At 34.9% G+C, this 23,732-nt stretch overlaps 1 protein-coding gene and 1 pseudogene across 2 annotated transcripts in view; one reads left to right on the forward strand and one right to left on the reverse strand.

The window, feature by feature from the left end:
* LOC133051287 (mitochondrial import inner membrane translocase subunit Tim17-A-like) overlaps positions 1–23,178 on the reverse strand; it is a 30,652-nt pseudogene extending 7,474 nt beyond the window's left edge.
* DPP10 (dipeptidyl peptidase like 10) overlaps positions 1–23,732 on the forward strand; it is a 714,846-nt gene that overhangs the window by 332,122 nt on the left and 358,992 nt on the right. For both annotated transcript variants that reach the window (XM_061135190.1, XM_061135191.1), the window contains exon 4: positions 23,447–23,541. In XM_061135190.1, the coding sequence (XP_060991173.1) occupies positions 23,447–23,541 (95 nt within the window). The remainder of the gene's footprint in view (positions 1–23,446; positions 23,542–23,732) is intronic.

Consider the following 23,732-nt stretch of genomic DNA (forward strand, 5'->3'; position numbering starts at 1 on the left):
TTGTCTTATAAACATCAGATACATCATTATACAAGGAACTATTAATGTCCATAATCACAAAAGTGAAATTCTTTTTTTTTTAAATTATAATAGGGCATCTAGATCTATCCCAAGGTTTAAATGAAAACTTCCCTTTCTTCAGAAATCTAAATTTTAGCACCATGATGCTCTAAAAAGGAAAGCAAGTATTTTCTATAAAATAGAAGAGGGGAAAAGTTATAATTGTCTTCTTGCCTCTGAGCAAGGCTCTAATGGGTTCAACACATGGAAGCAGGAATTTAAAAAAGCACCAGAGACCACATGGACTTGGCTTCTTAGGCATTCAACAAAGACTCTGAAAGCATAAGAAATAACAGTACTTCAGCAATGACTTTTGAACATAGTGGCTTCTCACATAAGTAATCTTTAACTTGGTTTATACAACTATGCATGCATGCATGCTCAGTCACTCAGCTGTGTCCAACTCTTTGTGACCCCATGGCCTGTAGCCCACCAGGCTCCTCTCTCTCTTCATGGGATTTTCCAGGCAAGAATACTGGAGTGACTTGCCATTTCCTTCAACTTTGTATTGCATAAAAGAATATCTTATAGCCATTACAAAAGTATAAAATTGTGTTAATGGATTTACAATAACCTTTTAATAAATAAATTTATAATTGACATAAAAATTCATCAAGTCTGATTTAAAATATTTACTACAAAAAGATAGAGCTAGCTATATTGTCTTTTTAAGTGTTTTCTAGAGGAACAAGGCCAATTTTCTGTCTATTATCTATCTATTTAGAGAGAAGAAGAGAGAAGGAGGGAAATGGAGAGACAGAGAACAAGGAATACCAGTGGGTATCATTCAGGCTTAGTCTGATGTGCCATGAACCAGGAGGACTAATATCTGAGGGCAGGGAAAGAGACACCCCAGCTCAAACAAAAAGAACAAATCCACTCTTCTCTTGCCTTTTTGTTCTATTTAGACCCTCAATGGACTAGATACTACCCACCTACATTGGTGGTCTTTATTCAGTCTCTCTCAAATGCTAATCTCTTCCAGAGGCACGCTCACAGACATATGAAGAAATAATGTTCTACCACCTATTTGACAGTCCCTTCACCCAGCCAAGGTAAAGCAGAAAGTGAGCTATCTCAAGAATGCATAGAACTTTAATTTCCTTTTTAACATTTCCATTCATTTCTAAAATACATTGTGTTACTGTTTAAGTCATAAATGCAGGATGAGTAGAAAACGCCAAGATCTATAACCCCACCTAGATGATGATTGTATTGGCAGAATCTGTTTGATGTAACTATTTTGAAACCTTGGGGTCTATCAAGGCTTGTAACTTCCAGGAGGAGGTTTGGCTAGCAAATTATAGATGATATCAGTCAGTTTCAGCTCTTAGTGCAGTACCAGCTACCTGTCTCTCACACCTCAAGCTGGGGCAGAAAGCAGTGCATATATTCCAGGAAAATCTTGCAGAAGACAGAGTGAACAAAATGGACCCTATCTTCCAACTCTTAGTGATCAGTGTTCTTATTATTGACTGTTGCTTCTAATCATAGAGGTACAGACAAAGAAGTGGGGTCATTGTTATACCTACCTCTAGTGTTGCAGGCTCCCCTTCTTTTGGCTGAGGTGACTTCAAGTGATATTTAAAGGGCTAGCATCTTCCACCCTTGCTTTTTCTTTTCATTCTTTTATTTTTTCCCCCTCCATTTTGGGAGCCAGACATTGAAGACTGACACCTTCATTCCCCGGGGAAAGCACAGAATCAGAAAAGATCTGAAAAACTCATAAGCTTATACATCAGTGATCTTCAGCTCAACTAGCCTACAACAACCAAAAACAAAACAAAAAACCCCCAGCAAACTCTGGGGAAGGAGGATAATCTGGTTTCCAGAATTATCACACTAATACATTTAAATGAATAATTACCAACAAAAGGTAAAAAGGCATAAAATGGGACAGGGAATTGTGACCTATTCAAAGGTAAATGAAAAGTAAACCAATAATAACTGTCCCAACAAAGGGCAAGTAGTAACTGTTTCTGAAAAAGTCTTCTGGAAGATCAACTAGACAAAGATTTTTAAACAATTTTATACATACTCATACAGCTAATGGAAGACATGGAAAATGTGAAAAAAGTAATATATAAACAAAATATAAATACCAATAAGAAGACAGAAGACATACAAAGAAACCAAAATGAAATTCTGGAGCTGAAAAGTAAAATAATTGAAATGCAAATTTTTTCAATAATATTATCAGCAGATTTCTTACCAGATGAATTGGAGGCCAGAAGGCAGTAAGGTGACATGTTCAAAGTGCCAAAAAATTTTTTTAAAAGCTCAACCAAAAAGTCAACATCCAGAAAAACCATCCTTCAAAGGTGAGAGAGACATTAAGCCATCCCCAGGTAAACAAAAGCTAAAGGAACACAGTAGTGTTAAAATATTCTTCAGTAAATTCTAAAAGAGAGTCATACATGTTGAAATGAATGGACACTGGACGTAACTCAAAGCTGTAAGAAGAAATAAAGATTTCAATAAAGGTAAATACATAGAATATTATAAAATCTATAGCTATTACAGCAATTGTCGTAACTTCTTTTGTGTTTGTTTGTTTTCTACATGATATAGCAGGTTAATACATTTAAAAATAATATATTACTCTAAAAGCTAATATTATTGTAAACTGGCTTGTAAGTCCACATTTTATTTTCGACATAATTTAAGATACTAATGCATTAAAATAGTTTGTTTCTGGACACACAATATGTAAATATATAATTTTGTGACATCAACAACTAAAAGGAGTGGGGAAGTAAAGCTATATAGAAACAGTAATTTGTATGTTATTGAAATTAAGCTAGTATAAATTCATATTGACTGCTATAACTTTAAGGATGCTAAATGTACGACCCACAGTGTCGTACTAAATGTACCCACAAAAAATTAGGTACAGAATATACACAAAAGGAAATGAGAAAGATATTTAAATATTTCACTATAAAATATCAACTAAACTCAAAAGAAGATTAATGCAGGAAATGAAGAACAACAAAAATAATGAGCCTCATAGACCACAAATACACACAAAATGACAGGAGTCTTTTCTTATCAGTAAAAAATGTTATAATTTAAATTACTAATTAAATGTAAATCAATTAAATTCCCAAAGAAAAGATTATCAAAATGGATAAAAGTGTATAATCAGTATATTCTATCTATAGGAGACTTACTTTCAATATAAAGACGAGATGTTAAAGCCAAAAGATAGAAGATATTTCATGCAAGTAGTAACCAAAAGAAAGCATCTTTGACTCTACTAATATTTAAAATATACTTTAAATCAAAAAAGTTTGCAAAAGACAACATTATATATTAACAGATGGCTCAATTCAAGAAGATATAACAATTAAAAACATTTATACATGTAATAATAGATAATCAAAATATATGAAGTAAAAATTAACAGATTTAAAAGAAATTAGGTATCTCTGCAATAATAACTGGAAACTTGAACATTCCGCTCACAACAATGGATTGAAAAACCAGATAGAAAATAAATAAAGAAATAGAATACTAGAACAACATAGCCACCCACCTACCTCTAACAGAAAGAACAGTCTACCCAAAAATAAGAGAACGACGTTCTATTCAAATGTAGATAAGACATTTTTCAAAATAGGTTATATGTTAGTTCACAAATTTAATCTCAATGGATTTTAAATTGTAGATGCCATACAAAATATGTTCTGTGATCACAATGGGACAAAGTTAAAAAATCAATAAGAGACGAAACACTTTAAAATTCACACATCTGTGGAAATGAGACAGCACATTCTTTAAAAACTAATGGAACAAGAAAACAAAAAACACAAGGGAAAGTAAAATAAACTTAGATATAAATTAAAATGAGAATATCTCTAAAATATATTGGGGACAGTGAAAGCAGTGCTGGGGAGAAATTTATAAATGTCAGCAGTTACATTAAGAAAGAAGAAAGCTTTCAGATCAATAACCTGATTTTATAACTTAATAAACTAGAAAAAGAAGAAAAAACTAAACCCAAAGCTAGAAGAAGGAAGGAGATAATAAAAGAACAGAGATAAAATAGATAATAGAAAAACTAAAACATTGAAACAAAAATTTATTCTTCAAAAATATCAACAAAATGGACAAATCTTTAAATAGTTGGACTGTTAGAAAGAGAAAAATAGAGAAAACATTCAAATCACTAAAATCAAAATAGAGGTGGGGACATTACTAGTGGTTCTACAGAAATAAAAAAGGATTTAAGAGAATAGTGTGAACATCAACAATTTGGATAATGTACAAGTTCCTAGAAACATAAAACATACCATTAGTAAGTGATGAAGGAAAAAGAAAAAAACAAACCAACCAACCTGAATAGAGCTATAACCCGTAAGAGCAAGCCTGTACTGAAAATCTCCTAATCTCCTTAGAAGCCCTGAATCTAATTGTTTCAATGGTCAATTCTATCAAATTTTAAAGAAGAAATATCAAAGAACCTTAAAGAAATTAAAGAAAATATGAATAAATGGAAAGATATACCATATTCAGGGGTGAGAAAACTTAATATTGTTAAGATTTTAGTGCTACCCAAAGGTATCTACAGAATCAAAGAAATCCCTATGCAAATTTCAGTAATAACTTTTTTGCAGAATAGAAAACCCCATTTTAAATTTCACATGGAGTCAAAGGGACTGTGCATAGCCAAAATGGTCCAAGAAAAGGAGAACAAATTTTGAGGACCCAGATTTCCTGATTTCAAAGCTTACTATAAAGCTATGTTAGTCAAAACAGTGTGATACTGGCACAATGACAGACATACATTATAGCAATGGAATAAAATAGAGAATCCAGAAATAAACCTTAAAATATTGATCAAATGATTTTTGACGAGAGATATTCATTGGAGAAAGGACTTTTTAATTTTTTTTCTTTGACAAATGATGCTGGGCAAATTGCATATCACCACACAAAAATAGTGAAGTTGGACATTTACCTAAAACCATATACAAAAATTAACTCAAAATGGAACCATGACCTAAATTAAAAACTTAACTCTAAAAAATCTTAGAAGAAGACAGAGCAGAAAAGCTTCTCAACATTGCATTTTGCAATGATTTATGTGTGTGCGCGTGCATGTGTGTGTGTGTGTAAGACACCAAAATCACAGATAAACAAAGGAAAAACAGAAAATTTGGGGCTCATGAAAAAAATGTTTACATCAAAAGACACAATCAATAGAGTAAAAGGCAGTCCACAGATTTGCAGAAAACATTTGAAAATCATGTATCTGATAAGGGATATCCAGAATGTTCAAAGAACTCCTGAAATTCAACCACAAAAACACCAAACAGTATGCCATATAACTTTTTATTTGTATTTTACTGACTGAATTTTAGTTGCCATTTTCTCCCCTTCATATTTCCAAGAAACATGATAAACACTTGACAAATGGTTGTTTGATTAACCATACATTGAAAAACTACATTTTTTTATTTTGTCAGAATACTTTAATAAGGACACAAATCGTGATTGTTTTCTCTATTATATCTGCATCTGTAAACACAGTCATCTACTAGCTTGTCGTATTTGTGCTTCCAGCTGTGCACCAGGGCAAATGTTATGAGGATGAAATGCAGGTGATTTGGGGGCAGGATTTGCAGATGGGGCTCCTATCTGCTTAATGATGTGAAAAATGTCATATTAGGAAGAGGACAGGAAGGTTCATCTTTTTGAAGCAGAAACATAATTTTCAATGCAAGGAATCTCATGCTTTCTATAAGATCATGGGAGACAAAAAAGGTGAGATAAAATGCTTATTTCATTTGTAAAATGTTCTCTCTGATTCTTTCACTTTAAACTTGAAGAAACAAACCAAAGTGACAGTTAGCTCTTGTGTTTTGTCAGGCCTAGACCTTTAGCTCTTGTATAAATGTTAGCAAGCAAGCTGCCATCTGTACAAACAGGTGGCTTGAATGATGGAGGGTATTAAAAACAAATCATTTTTGGAGGGATGACAAGGAATAGAAAATTTAAGAAGACCCATCTTATTCCTTTAATAAGATGAGAAATGTGAATCATTGATTGTGTCAGTGTTAGAAGACAAAGTGTGGAAATATTTGTTGAAGAAGTCTCTGCATGAGACACATTTTCCCGTTGTGCTTCTGTCATCAATGTGCTCACCCCGAGGATCCGATGTTACCCTTGTGCCTTCACAAGAGACGCAAGTGAGGCCATCTTGGAAACTGTAGTAGGGAAGATGACTTAATGCCACAACATAACTGAGGTATGGCTCACCTTAGACTTAATTATGACTTCATAGTGATTTTCCTGGCTTCATAATGAGGTTCTTCAAACCTTTATGTTGTCAACTTTGCTCTCAGGACTACTTTTATAAAAAAAATCTGTAAAAATTACTGATAAAGCAACTAAATACTCTCATAAATCTGTATGTCTAATGTTATATATTAGGTTTATTCATGATCTACTATGTGTATTAGAGGATGCATTAATAGAAGTAAGGATGAGAAGGTTCAAAGTAAAGAAGATGATGGATTACAGATTCCAACCATAACACAGAAGCAAACCATTTTTGTTTCGAAGATGATGAAGAGTTTAGCTTTATTTTGAATAGTTGGAACAAATATCAGGTAAATAGCACATATATTTCTTTTTTATTCCTCCAGCAGTTTCATTTTTATAGCCAAAATAAATCTAAAAAGGTATTTTTAAAACTTTTTTATCATCTCAGTCTTCTCTTCTTTGGTCTTCTTTACCTTTCTTCTGATTTAGTTATTTTAATAAATCTATCAAGGTAAAATTCATATAGTGTAAAATTCACACCTTTAAAGTACACATTTCATTGTCTTTTAATATATTCATAGAATTATCCAACCATTGCCCCTATCTATTTCTAAAATATTTTCACTGCCCTTGATACTCATTAGTACCTCTTCTCTTTTCCCTTTCATCCCTGGCAACCAGTAATCTACTTTCTATTTCTATGCATTTTCCTGTTCAGATATTTCTTGTACATTGAATTATACAATATGTGAGCCTTTTAGAAGAACTTCTTTCAGGTAGATTGTTTCCAAGCTTTATCCCTCTTGTAGCATGTATCATCGGCTCCCTTATTGACAATGTTCCATTGTATGAATATATCACGTTTTGTTTATCTATTCATTAATTTATCACATTGAGTTGTTTCCACTCATCATTGGCTTTAGACCTTAATATCCTTTTATAGCTTATATTATTCAGTGAGTAATTAACCCTTGTAACTTTTTTTGTTCTTGTATAGTCCTCATAGAATGTATATGATAATTATATAAATGCACAAAGTTGAAAGATTTAGACATTAATTCAGTGAGACACATAAAATACCAACTATATATTCAATTCTATTATAAGTAATGTGATAAATAAGAAAATATGAATACTTGGTTTTAGGAAGAATATCTGTATTTTTTAATGATTAAGGCAATATCTGATAAGAATGGAATATAAGTCAAGTGGAGAATTTTTTTTAATGCTAGCTAAATCATCAATTGGTATTGGTACCTTCATCATCAACAAACTCAGGATCACTTATTGGGCACATACTCTCTACAAGATATTGCAATTTTTTGCATATATCATAGTATTTTATATTCAGACACCTATATAGACTTTTTTTCCTTAGTTCAAATGACAAGAGTAAGTTGCACATAGCTAATATAACCACTCCAAAAATTAAATATTTGGGAAGTAAAAAAGTGAGTTTTTATTTCAAATCTCTAAACCATACTTCATAAATATATGCATATATGCATGCATAGAATATATGTGTGTGTGTGTGTGTGTGTGTGTATGTGTATATAATGCTTGGTTTAGTCACTCAGTCGTGTCTGCCAGGGTCTTCTGTCCATGCGATTTCCCAGGCAAGAATACTGGAGTGGGTTGCCATTCCCTTCCCTAGGGGATCTTCCTGACCCAGGGATTAAACCCATGTCTCCTGCATTGCAGGTGGATTTCTTACCACTGAGCCATCAGGGAAACCCATATATATATAATATATACACATATTTTTATATATTTATATTAATTTTATAGCTGAAGAAGATTTTTGGAGCGACAGACCTTGAACTTAGCCATGGTGTTTAACATTCACATTTGGTTAATCATGCTGAGTTGGGGTTGAGGTCAGTAGTTTGAGGAAAACAATTACAGTGATAAAAAGCATCTTTACCACCACAGTGGTGTTATACCACTAAATGATTGATTTTAAAGAGGATGTGTAGGTTTTATCCTTATTGGAAAGACTAATTTGTAATTCAGTCCATTCTTTGGCAAATCTGAAGTCTCTTAACAACTCAACAGGAGACATAAAACAATGATGGAGATTTGTGATTCTTCAGGACATACATCTACATCTCCTCAGCAGTCTCAGATCAGGCTGCTGCCAACATGGTTTCTCCCCGTCTCAGTAGAACGCATCTCTGACTACACATCCTGGCAAACCCATTCAGTCCTCCTGGTCGGCTTCCCTAGTGGACCACAACAATCTTGTGCTTTCGGGCAAGATCATTTTCCTCTAAGGCAAGTGTGACTCAGGAATATAGCAAGGCCCCAAATAAATTGGAAAATATTCTCAGAATTTTAACAATTATTAAAAATATTTCCTTTAATGAACTCATTCTTCTGCAACCAAGTACCTGTTTTACATGGACACACACACACACACACACACACACACACACACACACACACACACAGAGTTATAATCAACAGTGCTGCACTTTCCCACATGATAAAATGTCATCTTATGGTAAGTTTGCAGAGGCATTGTTTTTGTTGTAAACAATACCCTTCATAAATAAAATGTTTACCTCAATTCATATATACTGTATAGTAGATCTGTTGTCTGTTTTACCGATCCAGACTTGACCCTTTCCTGGCATCCATAAAACAATTTCTCCTTTATTTTTTTTTTTGTTTGTTTTCTTTTTTTTTTTTAATTTCTCCTTTAAAAATTAAATACACACCCCAACTTCAGCAGAAGTGAACATGAGATTTAGTCCTATGCTTGTTAGTACATCACACACCCTTAACACCCAGGGCAAGAATGTTTCCCTGGTCCAGTGAGGACCAAAGGGATAATGAATCTCTTATTGAGAACCCTAGAAGAAAAATCTTAATTTTTCCTGTTGGGCTTGAAAGTGAGAGGCCATAAGATTTTACTGATACTTGCATCATGAAGGGAAAGCCTATTGGAATGAAGCCATCTGAAAAAGATGAAACAAAACTGTAGGATACTACCCATGCCTAGATGATATCATTTGAACCTCTGCAGCAATGGAAATCTTGAAGTCACAGACAATGCAATTGTTTTTGTTTTTGTTTTTGTTTTTTGAGTTAAATCCATTAGGGTTGGGGCCTCCAATACTTGAAACTGAAATAAGCCTCTACTTTTCTCCCAGTTCCTATGCTGATGTATAAAATGGTAACAATAACATATTTCTGTGTTCTTATTTGATGTCTTCTTATAAGAATATAAATTTGTATAGGAACTGTTTATAGTTAGGTAAATTTCGCCTTTAGGCTTATTACGGAATATAATTAATTCCATTATACAAGTTGGACTCATCAGCATTTTTTGTTAATCAATTGAGTTTTTCTAATGAACTTCAATGCTATTAAAAAACAAACAAACTAAATATGCTTGAGAAGTTATTTCAAACAAACTTAAAAACCAGACTTATTGCCCATGGTTATTGCCTCTTCTGTAAACCTACCCATAGAATTAACAACAGTTTTCTTACATTAGTAAGCATCCTATATTCCCAGAGTCCGATTGTCTGTCAGCAAGTGAATTTTTAAGCAGTGTTCTAGTCACTTATTTCAGTGTTGTTCAAAGTTGTTTCTGTTAAAAGCAATGTATTACTTCCATTTTATTCCACTAAATTAATTTCCTATTCAATTAAGTCTTATGGTTCAATTATATACTTCTTTAGTGCAGTGATCAATTTTAATCTCTAGAGATTTAACTGAAAATGCAGAAATTGATAAACGTATGTCATTATGCATTTGAAAAGCCACAGCATCTGTTGTTTAGATGTATTAATTAGTTGTACAACAAAAAAATTCATCAGTGCTATTTTGTGAAACTATGTTCAGGGCTAAAATATCTACATTTACTTTATTATATTTTTTTAATGTTTTCATTTTTTCTTTTCTTTATTTCCAACTATCATGCCCTCATTTATTTTTCTTTATATAATGTCCATTTGAACTGTAGCTATTAAACATTTGAAACAGCCAATGGAGAATTTTTAATGGTAAGGTATAATGCCTAATTTATAATTTTAAGAGAAGCAAAAGGGATGTAAGCCCTGACTTATGTTGAGATCTCAACTGCAAGTTTTGTAAGGAAACACATTAAAAGTTTCAGTTATTTTTCCTTGGTATGTTATCATTATACAAATTTTCTGTAATGAGTAAATATTACTTTATAATCAGAAAAACAGCAAACAGCTACTGCCTTTAACATATGTCTTTTTCTTTTGTTATCTTGAGGGTTTTAATAATAAACATGACTGGAAAAACATTTTCATAGGATGAAAATCTGCCTGAGATAAGCTGGCACTAGATAGGGAAAGGTAACAGATTCATCTGTGCATTCAACTGGAAGACCAATTTTAAGATACTGCATCTTGATAAGAAGGACATAACCTTATCAAATATACTAGAGAGTAAGCATGTTTGTCAGTGGAACAATGTCAGTTGTTAATGGAAATTGACTAAAGTACATGGACTGGTCACACAAGATCCAAGTAGTTAATATATACATATAGATATATACATGTAAATATAGAGAGATAGATATAGATATTTATATCTAAGTATAAATAGATATCTATCTATATCTAATCTATATGTATATATACAAATAGTGGATTTCAGAACTTTAAATGGCAGTCAGTGTTGTAAGATTAAAGCACAAATTGGATGTGTAGGGTTAATGTTCATTTTGAGTCTCTAATTTACAAGTTTGGTGTAAGATTATTTGATTTATTATTAAGTTAATTAAATGTCACTAGGCAATTTGAGACCATGTTGTTAATGATGTTGAAATTAATATTAAAGTTAAAACCTTGAGAGAAAAGGAGGAGATGTTTAGAATTGAGGAAGGATAACTTGTAAAGGAGTAACTGAATTGTCTGCAATTTTTCTCTGCTTGTTAACTCACATTTGTATATACATGAAGCCTGTGGATCACAGATGAAGAGAGTTTATTAGTCATAGCAACAGACAAATCATCACAGGGCAATGTGTTGAGGGCCAGATGGTGCCTTCTCATACACTGAGGTGCCTTATAGGAATGGAACCCTGTTGTAAGAAGGCTTTTCTCTGGCACAGAATTGCTAACGACTGCCCATCCACAAATGGACATTTGGAGGCTGTGGTCAGCCTAGTTTGTTCTTTCTAGCATAAGGAAAAATTGAGAGAAGCTTTGCGCTCAGATGTTCAGTCATGTCTGACTCTTTGAGACCCTCTGGACTGTATCCTACCTACCAGGTTCCTGGGTCCATGGGATTCTTCCGACAAGAATACTAACGTAGGGTGCTGTTTCTGCCTTCCGGGCGTCTTTCCAGCCCGGGGATTGACCCATGTCTCTGATTTCTGCTGCCTTGGTAGGTGGACTCTTTACCACTTGCAACACCACCAGCCCAGGGAATGACTAAAACAAAAACAAAATTAGAGAAGAGGGGTGATTTAAGTGTTTTCACAGCCTGTTATTTTTATCTTTATATTTTGCAGTTTACATGTTACCTTAAAATAAGCTGTATTCTTTGTATATGTCATTGTAGTGTAGACTTCTAGACCTTTCAGATCCTAGCTGACATTTATATCCATTTCACATAAGATGCTTGGTGAAAGGAAGGCATGAGTCTGTCTTCTTTTTGCCTTCAGACTTCAGTAGATTGGACCACTCAAGCAGAGATAGTTGAGTATATGAGTTTGACGTTAAGAAAGCTTTGGCAAAGCCCTAGTGATTTTTGTAAACTCTAACTGAGGAAAGTTAAGAACCATTTACAAGTGGTATTCATTTGCTACTGCTGTGCAAACAGGCCTTCTAATAGGAAGAGGTATTTGAAATTCTGGAGAGTAGTATTTAAGTTTTCTCTTAGGTGAATATTTTGCAAATAATCTAAAAAATGAAATGATCATATACGAAATGTTGCTTTTCACATTTTAGCTACAGATCAAAATAACATCATTTAGTTGAGTGGCCATCAACTGTTCCATCTAGTCTGTAAAGGGCTCTTTATCACAGGAAGTGTCATTCATAGGATTGACATTTCCATATGAATTAATGATGATTACTCGGAATTATGACAACATTTAAATTAAGATGGCCTTTATTCTGATTACCTTTTAGGAAAATAACATATATTTTTTACATCTGTCTTTGTCCTATTTACCAGGAATTCAGATCCAATTTTAAGGTAAATATACCTCTCATGGCAGATTGGAAAACAAAAATTTTTTCAAGTGTATAGTTATTTGGGGATCCAAAAAAAAATTCTACTAGTGACATTGCAATGACCAGGAACTAATCTAACATTTCTAAATATGGTAAGTAAAGGGAAAGATCTGTTCTTTGAATGAAGCAAATAACACAGAAGTCATCAGATTCTTCTTTAAAGTTATCAGAGAGTAAATGTTTTCGATTTTGTGAGTCATATACTGTGTGTTGCAGCTACTAAAATCTGCTATTGCAGGGCAAATACAGTTACGATATATAATGAGTAATCATGTAAATGAGTAAGCATGACTGTGGGAAAAATTTGATGCCCCCAGATCTAGACCACATCAATTGCCAGAGTTTGTCAAACACTGGTCTAGCATACAGAGGAAATATCTCCATCAGTATCTCTCTGTATAGTTTATATATAATTATTTCAAATATTTTATTTAACATCTTAATTAAATCAGTATCATAGGGCTTATATTGATTAATGTTGACTTCAGTTTAGTTGAGTTCAGTCGCTCAGTCATATCTGACTCTTTCTGACCCCATGAACTGCAGCACACCAGGCCTCCCTGTCCATCACCAACTCTCTGACCCATGTCCATTGAGTCAGTGATGCCATCCAACCATCTCATCCTCTGTCGTCCCCTTCTCCTCCTGCCCTCAATTTTTCCCAGGATCTGGGCATTTTCAAATGAGTCAGCCCTTCGCATCAGGTAGCCAAAGTATTGGATCATGAACTCCTTACTGTCAAATTCAGACTTAAATAGAAGAAAGTAGGGAAAATGACTAGACCATTCAAGTATGACCTAAATCAAATCCCTTATGATTATACAGTGGAAGTGAGAAGTAGAGTTAAGGGACTAGATCTGATAGACAGAGTGCCTGATGGACTGGATGGAGGTTAGTGACATTGTACAGGAGACAGGGATAAAGACCATCCCCAAGAAAAAGAAATGCTAAAAAGTAAATATGGCTGTCTGAGGAGGCCTTAGAAATAGCTGTGAAAAGAAGAGAAGCAAAAAACAAAGGAGAAAAGGAAAGATATAAATATCTGAATGCAGAGTTCCAAAGAATAGCAAGGAGAGATAAGAAAGCCTTCCTCAGTGATCAGTGCAAAGAAATAGAGGAAAACAATAGAATGGAAAGACTAGAGATCTCTTCAAGAAAATTAGAGATACCAAGGGAACATTTCATGCAAAGGTGGGCACAATAAAGGACAGAAATGGTAGGGACCTAACAGAAGCAGAAGATATTAAGAAGAGGTGGCAAGAATACACAGAACTGTACAAAAAAGATCTTCACGACCCAGATAATCACGATGGTGTGATCACTCACCTAGAGCCAGACATCCTGGAACGTGAAGTCAAGTGGGCCTTGGGAAGCATCATTACATACAAAGCTAGTGGAGGTGATGGAATTCCAGTTGAGCTATTTCAAATGTTGAGTTAATCAGTATTAATTAGCTTATATATTTTTTAATGTGTGCGTCCTAAGTCACATCATTTGTGTCCGCCTCTTTGTGACCCTGTGGACTGGAACCTGCCAGGCTCCTTTGTCCATGGGATTCTCCAGGCAAGCATACTGGAGTGAGTTGCCATGCCCTCCTCCAAGGATTTTCTTGACCCAGGGATTGAAATCATGTCCTTTACCTCTCCTGCATTGGCAGGTGGTTTCTTTACCACTAGCGCCACCTGGAAAGCCCATCCAGTTTTAATATATGCATGCAAGGAGTCTAATACGACTGAGTTTACTGAGCATGGATGCACACATGCACACAGCATGTATGATATCCATTTGTAATACATAACTCAAATTAAATATCATTATGAATATTTTGAAGTTGGTTACCTACATTGAGATTTATAAGGTTATGTCAAAGAAAAATGATTTTGCCACTTGTTAAAATAGCAAGGAAGATTCACTTAAGACTATTATAATAGAGGAGAGACTATTGCAATAGGGGGAAGAGACTTAAATCAACACTGTTAAGTGTTTGCTCTTAAGCAAAGACACCTGGGGACTTAGAGCCATGAAGCGGAGTGTGAGGCACAGTAGATGGAAAATTACTAAGATGACAAATCAAGGGTAATCTCTAAAGTGACTTAGCAGGATTCTTGCTAAAGGCCATCCAAGGTTAAGGTCTAGTAAGAAGAGGGGTCTTAGAAGCCTAATTAAATTTTGGTCAAGAAAGAAATCTTTGTTGCTGGGCCAGCCAGAAGATTTCAGCGAGCAACACGACGTGTTCCTTTAGGCTAAGAAATAAAGACACAGAACAAATGGGGTCGAGAGGATCGCTGCAGTCAACGATGATTCTTTATTTCTCAGGGTTACATATATACTAAACCAAGAAGAGAGGCATCCCAAAGAAAATTCTTCCCCATGTACATCATCTTTAAGATAACAATCACCAGAGCTCTCTCATGGCACCAAAGGCATCCTACTTATCTTAAGGGCAGTCGTGCAAAGCTATCTATCTGCGTCTTGTGTGCATTCAAGGCTCACTAATGTTCTGTTAGGAGTTAACTTGGATAGTAAATTCCAGAGAGGTGGTGGGACAGAGAGCTATGTCTGCGAACAGACCCTTGATAATCAATCAAGGCAGCTCCCATAGTCAGCTCTTTCAAGCCGCTCAGCAGTGGCCACAGGACTGGAAAAGATCAGTTTTCATTCCAATCCCAAAGAAAGGCAATCCCAAAGAATGCACAACCACCGCACAATTGCACTCATCTCACACGCTAGTAAAGTAATGCTCAAAATTCTCCAAGCCAGGCTTCAGCAATATGTGAACAGTGAACTTCCAGATGTTTAAGCTGGTTTTAGAAAAGGCAGAGAAACCAGAGATCAAATTGCCAACATCCGCTGGATCATCAAAAAAGCAAGAGAGTTCCGGAAAAACATCTATTTCTGCTTTATTGACTATGCCAAAGCCTTTGACTATGTGGGTCACAATAAACTGTGGAAAATTCTGAAAGAGATGGGAATATCAGACCACCTGACCTGCCTCTTGAGAAACCTGTATGCAGGTCAGGAAGCAACAGTTAGAACTGGACATGGAACATCAGACTGGTTCCAAATAGGAAAAGGAGTACGTCAAGGCTGTATATTGTCATTCTGCTTATTTAACTTATATGCAGAGTACATCATGAGAAACGCTGGGCTGGAGGAAGCACAAGATGGAATCAAGATTGCTGGGAGAAATATCAATAACCTCAGGGATGCAGATGACACCACCATTATGGCAGAAAGTGAAGAAGAACTAAAGAGCCTCTTGATGAAAGTGAAAGAGGAGACTGAAAAAGTTGGCTTAAAGCTCAACATTCAGAAAACTGAGATCATGGTATCCGGTCCCGTCACTTCATGGAAAATAGATGGGGAAACAGTGGGAACAGTGGCTGACTTTATTTTTTGGGGGGCTCCAAAACCACTGCAGATGGTGATTGCAGCCATGAAATTAAAAGACATTTGCTCCTTGGAAAGTTATGACCAACCTAGACAGCATATTAAAAAGCAGAGACATTACTTTGCCAACAAAGGTTCAGCTAGTCAAGGCTATGGTTTTTCTAATGGTCATGTATGAATGTGAGAGTTGGACTATAAAGAAAGCTAAGCATTGTAGAATTGATGCTTTTGAACTGTGGTGTTGGAGAAGACTCTTGGGAGTCCCTTGGACTGCAAGGAGATCCAACCAGTCCATCCTAGAGCAGATCAGTCCTGGGTGTTCATTGAAAGGACTGATGTTGATACTGAAAGTCCAATTCTTTGGCCCCCTAATGCGAAGAGCTGACTCATTTGAAAAGACCCTGATGCTGGGAAAGATTGATGACGGGAGGAGAAGGGGATGACAGAGGATGAGGTGGTTGAATGGCATCAGTGACTCAATGGACATGGATTTGGGTGGACTCCGGGTGTTGGGGATGGGCAGGGAGGCCTGGGTGCTGCGGTTCATGGGGTCACAAAGAGTTGGACACGACTGAGTGACTAAACTGATAAATGGAAAAATAAATTGAGATATATTAAAAAGAATCTTTTTTTTTTAAGAATCTTGTAGTAGAGGAAAAAATTCATTAAGATCCTTTAGTGGGATGGATGGCATATTACTCTACTCTACAGAAATTATAAACTGGTGAATACTAGTTCTCCCAAATTACCACCAAAATAACCTGATAAACATGAAGACGCAGAGATAAGTTTTTTGCTTACTTGGTAAAGAAGATCACTTTCTTGCCCACTTGAGAGTGGGCAGCATATTCTCTTAAGGGAATGGCACAGGAGAGGTGTTTTTATGACGTTTTGGTGGGATGTGGTTTTACAGGTCTTTCAATAAGTACTATTGATTATGACTGGTTGAAATTTTGTGTTGAAAATGTTGGGGAGTAATGAATTTTAGAAGGTGAGGGCTTGGGAGAAGATCTTGAATATTAAACAGTCATTCGGTTGAGTTATGTGTTGTTCTGAAAAAGGAATGTTTACTTTAGTGAGCATTAGTTGAGTAGTCTATTTTTCAGATAAATGGGTTTTCAGAAAGTTCCTTAAAAAATAAAATGATGAGGGTATTTGCAACCTCATCTTCCTGGCAAGAATGTACTGAAATATTAAAGCCATATTAATGCAGACACTTGAAGAGTAGATTTCATGTTAATGTACACTGTGGAATATGTGTGTGTGCATAGTTTCACCTCTGAAAGGAACAAGAGATAGAGTGTTTCTGGAATTCATAAAGTAACTGAAAACCCAGAATAAACACATTGAAATTGAATAAAAATAGACAGTAAAATATTTGAAAGAAATTGTATGATTAAATATTAAATGATTCATATAGGAGCGCAGAAAAGAGACATACAGAGTGAAGACGTTAGAAGTGCTGAGCACCCAACAATGCTTTGGGAGAGATGAAAATTCTGGACAGGACTTGGTCTTTGGATACTGGACATCATAAGCAAACTAGAATGGGAGTGAAGAAAGACTTGTGAACAACTGTCAACATTAGATGATCAGGGCTTTTTTAAGAAATAGAGATCAGGAGATAATAAATAGGGAAATATATGTTGAAGCCACCCAGTGAGTAACCTGAGTGCAGTGATTATTTTCCTAGCATATGAGAGAATTCCAAGTGTTCTTCAGGATGTTATACTATGTTATGGGAATAAACTACAGGCCTAAAGAACACTGAAAAGCTGAAACAATCCTCCAAGTGAGAGGTCTTAAGGCACAATATTAATATAGGAGTTGAAGGGAAAGAGACGATGTAATGAACTTATGTGTGTGTGTATATATATATATATATATATATGTGTGTATATATATATATACACACATATATATGCATATACATATGTATACATATATATATGTCTGCTATGTTTTATGTATCTGCAAGACATATATGTCATCTAGCATAGATTTGGAAATATAAAGCCAACATACAGAAGAGGTCCGGGCTCAAAAGTTTAAAAAATCAATTTGGAAGTTTTGAGGTTTCCCAAGCAGCTCAGTGGTCAAGAATCTGCTTGTCCATTCAGGGGCTATAGGAGACGTGATCCCTGGGTCCAGAAGATCCCTGGAGGAGGAAACGGCAACCCACTGCAGTATTCTTGCCTGGGAAATCTCAGGGACAGAGGAGCCTGGCCTGCTATGGGGTTACAAAGAATGGGATGAGACTTAGTGACTGAGCACACACAAGTGGAAATGACCACTCAGAGAATAGCAATTGGGGAAAAAAAAGTGCTCAGAGTTGAGCTTTGCAGGGTTTGTTTGTTTAGACAACAATTGTTATAGTAGAATGTACAGACATTTTTGAAGAAAGGATTCCAGGCCAAGATAATGGTTCAAAAGCAAAATATTTCAGAATCATCCTGCTCACTTTACGTGTCACACAATGCAGAGTAGAGTAAGGTGGGGATTAAGCATGGGGGAAAAGCACCTTGGATTTGGTTATCCCAGGTCAGTGTTGATGTTGCAAGCTTGTTGTTTGAGGGGAATGAGGACTGAAACTGGGCTTCAGAGAGATACGGAGAATTACATGTATGGTGGACACACAGGATAAGTCTGAAATCCCTTGTCCAAAAGGTTTATTGAGGCTTATTTTGAAAGGACAAAAGCCTGGAAAAGAGCAAAGAGCTGAATGATATGATTATTATTATTAATTTCTTATATAGAGAAGAAATATATACACCATGAAAAATACAAGTAACTGGCAAGAAGTAAATATTTAAGAAATAGCAGAAATTAAAGATATTTAAAGGCATGTAGCATATTCAATGTGGTTAAAAAACAGCTTTTTTTTTTTTTTTTTTTGCTTTTCAAAAAAGAGCATCTCTTTCCAGAAGTCTGGGGAAAGAGAAGAATGTATATGGAATGATATTTTGAGGTAGACAAGAAGGACAGTAAGCCATTTCTGATGGCCTCAATGTTCACAGGTGAATATATGCAGCCAGGGGTCTTTAAAAAAGTGAGGGGAAAAAAAAGGTGAGGAAAATTTCTACAGATATGGGCAGTGTTTTAGGAGAGATGGTTTAAGGCCTATTGTGTTTCAGTTATGATTAATTCAATAGTCAAGATTTGCTATTGATATTATTTAAATGATTAAATCTTAATTTGATATTTGACATATTCTTCCTGAATTTATTTGAACATTTTCAGTGATTGTTGTTTCATTATTTTGTTTTACTGTTCTTTTTACTAATTTTTTTCAATTTGATTGAGTGTGAGTTACAAAAAAAAGACGCCATAGAATTTTTCTTTGAGATATGTTAAAAAAACAGATTTTTAGGATAAAAATCATATTTGGATTAAAATGTTTCAAGCAATCAGTTTGTCAAGATTTTTTCCACTTTTTGAAAATTCTCTCCACAGATGGATGATGGATAATAGATTTATTTTTGAAACATTAAAAGCAAATTATCATGTTAAAGTTAAATGCATAATTAAATTATCAATAATAACATTAAAAAATAAGGTGGTTTTAAATAGACATTTAGGGAAAGTGAATTTTGTCAACTGTCAACACCCAGAATAACCTGTTATGCAAAGCTGAGTTTATTACCTATTTTAGTCAGGGAGGGCAACATTTTGACTGTCTTAGAATGTCCAGAAGGAAGGATTGGTAGGGTGGGATGGGATAGGGGTTATGTATAGGGCTGGAAATCTAGAAGTGAATTGTTAAGACAGCTCTTCCAGTGTGAAGGTCTGGTTGAAGAGGTGTGCATTTCATGATGTAACGGCCTAGGTAGGTTGACACTAAGAGACAAATATCTTGATGTGAATCTTAAGTAAACAGTTACTAATAAGAATTACGGTTGTTGTTCAGTCACTAAGTCATGTCCGACTCTGTGGCCCCATGGACTACAACAGGCCAGGCCCCTTTATTTCTCACTATCTCCCAGAGTTTGCCCAAGTTCATGTCCATTGAATCTGTGATGCCATCCAACCATCTCATCCTCTGTTGCTCTCTTCTCTTTCTGCCTTCAATCTTTCCCGGTATCAGGGTCTGAATTAACAGTTGATGATTAGCTCAGATTTGGGAGCTTATGGCTCAGATAAATTACTTTTAAGGAAGTTTCTGAAACAAAATTAACTTTTGTACTAATTGACAGCCTTATCTTCATGGGCAACAACTTGCAAGCACTAAAAGTAAAATCTTATGGATGGAGATCCTAACAGTCTGGGTGAATGCCGAGGCCTCAGTTCTCAATTTCAATAGCAATTTGAACACTGAACTATAATATGAACTGCATTACTACCTGCTTTGTGTGCACTAGGTATAAAATAAAAGCTTGCCTTTACCTGAAAGAACTTAAACTTAGGATATGGTACTGTTTTTTCCTTTTGCTACAAATTATAGAAAAAGGAATTGGACAGAATGACAAGAATTTGAGGGTGGGTCACACTAAAAACGCATTCATATAGCTCAGGATGAAGAAACTAGACAGTGAGTCTATCTTGTCACATCTTTTCATTAAAAAAAAAAAAAAAAGCCTGACTGAATTGAATGTGTGTTCAGGATAATTGACTCTTAACTTTCAATGAGCTGAAAAGGAAGAAAGATTATTTAATCAAAGTACTGTATAGACACGTCTAATACAGTGTTTTAAGAATTTTTCAAGTACACCCACCTTGATCTTCTTGTGTTAAGCACCTTACTCATTGATCTGATTCACTCATATTTCATTAGTTAATATTAAAGAAAATATGAGGTGACAGTTGTAAAATATATTTCCAGAAAGTAATTTACTAATACAATAATAGGAGTTTCAAAACTGGGACATTCCACTAGTGATTATAAATCAAATAGTAAAGTATCATAAATATGACACCCAGAAGATCAGATTTTAAAGACCAGAAAAAAATTAAAGAGAAGTAATAAAGGCAGATGTTAGATGCTTTTACAATAATTCATGCAGAAATCTGTATCAAAGGTTAACCTAGAGAGTTACAGTTGAATTTTAAAAAAGAAAGTTTTCTCCCACTAACGCAACACTGAAATTCCAATAGTAAAATTTGCAGGAGTGCAGATTCAAAGGGATTTATAAACACAAATCTCTACAGATGTTTTTCAAGTCTAAATAATTATCCAATGAAATTTACTTTAAAAATATTAAGTGTAGTCTTTATCTTCTCAAACAAGCTCCATTTACTTCTATTCCGATTCTAGGGGAAATATTATAAAAATGAATGTTCTTCCCCCACCCCAATATAATCCATCACCTGCTGACGGTTTCCTCTTACTATGAAAGACAGTAATGACATGTGTTACTCTGTCTCTTCCATTGAAGAAGAATCACTGTTCATGCTCTCTGGACTTTTATTTCTCCATAAGTCCACAGACCTCATCCCTGTTTAGAGGTCTGTGCTGTGCTGAGTTCCTACATTTTTCTGTTTCCTACATTAATCTACAAGGTACAGTGGAAAGGGGAAATCCTCTTTCTTTTAATTTATTGTGAAAATATTTTAAGGATATTTGTTAAGGAATTCTATTTATGCTTACCTAAGATGGTATATTCATAATTCACCAGAAGAAATGATTCAGAATTGAGAATATGAAGAAAAATAACAGAGGTGTTCGTTGAGGTTGGACTATTGATTCAAGCAAGCATTAATTGAGAGCTACAAGACAGGAGACCAGAGTCGGCTGGCAAGACCAAATGAGTAGCACAGGAGACCGGTGTTGCTGTTGAGCCTGTGATCATAACTATGAGATACAAAGGAAAAGGAAGAGAGGGAAAAAATATAAATATAAATAAATACTTATGTGTGTAAAACCTGTTATTTGTTTTACATCACTAGAAAGGTCAGCAAGTAAAATTCATAATGAAAAGGACCTAAAATTTTTGTAGGCGATGAAATTCAGGTGATAGAAGACCTTATTTTAAAGATCTCATAGATTTATCTTTCAGTACACCTAAGTACAATTCAGATGGTAACTTGGAAATCATTGTCTCTTCTTCTTTATTAAAACACTTTGTCTTTTTTTCCCATGTCTTTCCCTGTCTTTCCATGTCTTTCCATGTCTTTCCCTTTCTGTGTCTTTCCAACGTGTCCCTGTCCCCATCTGATTGAAGTCAAGAAGAATCATTGACCTCTGTGTCATCCTTGACTCTAGTAGGAGAGTCATATTGGGCTCTTGATCTTCTGAATGAAATGCTAAAGAAAAACAAACTTTATTTTTGCTAGTATTAATAGCTTCTCATCATAACTCCTAGGTGTTACTATTTATAATATTGAAATAACTAGAGAACAGTCAGAAAACCTTGCTCTGTCAAAATGTCAGGCATTTGCACATAATCTTGACAATCCAACATGTAGTATTGATTTACTACCAGTATGTGGATGATGACCATTGGGTTATATAAGTTATATCTCACTTATATAACTTCACTTACTGTGAATCGTAGGTCCAATCCCTCTCAATATTGCCTTTTTTTCCAATGTACATAGGGTTAGGGAAGTGTAATATCATGGAGCAGGTTAGAACTGGGTAAAACTGAAAAGGAGGTTCTGCTTATACAAAAAAAAAGGACACTCAAGACTATTTTTATTTGGGTATCTTTCCTTTTATCTAATTACATATATATTTCTATATTATATATATTATTATATCTTTTATTTGGATATAGATATCTTTCTTTTCTTAACTTCTGAGTACTCTTTCTGGCAATTTTTCTCAAGTTGATATTTTCAGGTGTAGAGTTCTTAAAATGATTTAATTTCCTGGTTAATGTGGCTGAATTAAACTCAAAAATATATAAAATTAGCAGTTCTCCAAACTAAATGCAGTTATTTAAATTGAGGACATCATTCTCTTTAAAGTTGACAAAGTAGATACAATGGTTGGCATTGTACCAGTCTCAGAGATTTGACCTTTGATCACACAATCCAGGCAAAATATCAGGGGCACAATTCGAAACCCAAGGGAAAAAGAGGTTGACTAGAAATTGAGTGGTGGCAATACTGGATACATGAAAAAGTTTGCATGAAAGTGGTTCATAATGACAGTCTCAGAAATGTGTCTAGTTATGTTTCAAGAGCAGCCTCGTTAAAAGTTTAACTACATCACTAATCTGTAACAGCTTCAGAAATGGGAGGTGCTTCTCTTTGTCTCTTCTTTCTAAGCTCAGAATGGGCAGCAGGTTGCCCATATTTTAATTATTTTTCATTTGTTGAACCAAGAATCTCAGTGACCCTCTCTCTAACCCTGTTTTCTTTGCACAATAGGCCACAGGCTAGACAGGCTTCCTGATCACTGAAGAGGATTAATATGAGCCAAGTGTAGAGATCTGCTCAGGTCATTAAAGGCTAACAGTCATTGTTCCAATGAGCCTGTTTATTATGCACATTATCTCCTCTATAGCCATTATATTACCTAGTCAATGTGTTTGTCAATTGTTCATATCTTTGTTGTTGCAGATACAGATGTGGTGTATAAAAGCGAGAATGGACATGTCATTAAACTGAATATAGAAACAAATACTACCACATTATTATTGGAAAACACTACTTTTGTAAGTAATGAATAATTAATTACTTTAATCATTTCAGTGTTGTTTCGAATGCCCTCAGAATATACATAATGGTCTATTGTTTTAGCTTCAGTACTTGTAAAACTTTTCAGGTGACAAGTCAGGGCTAGTATATTATATAGAATCAGGAGATCTATTGATCGGAAACACCCATGTGATCATCTGCTTTGTTT

The sequence above is a fragment of the Dama dama genome, chromosome 33 (assembly GCF_033118175.1).
Source record: "Dama dama isolate Ldn47 chromosome 33, ASM3311817v1, whole genome shotgun sequence".
Lineage (NCBI taxonomy): Eukaryota > Metazoa > Chordata > Mammalia > Artiodactyla > Cervidae > Dama > Dama dama.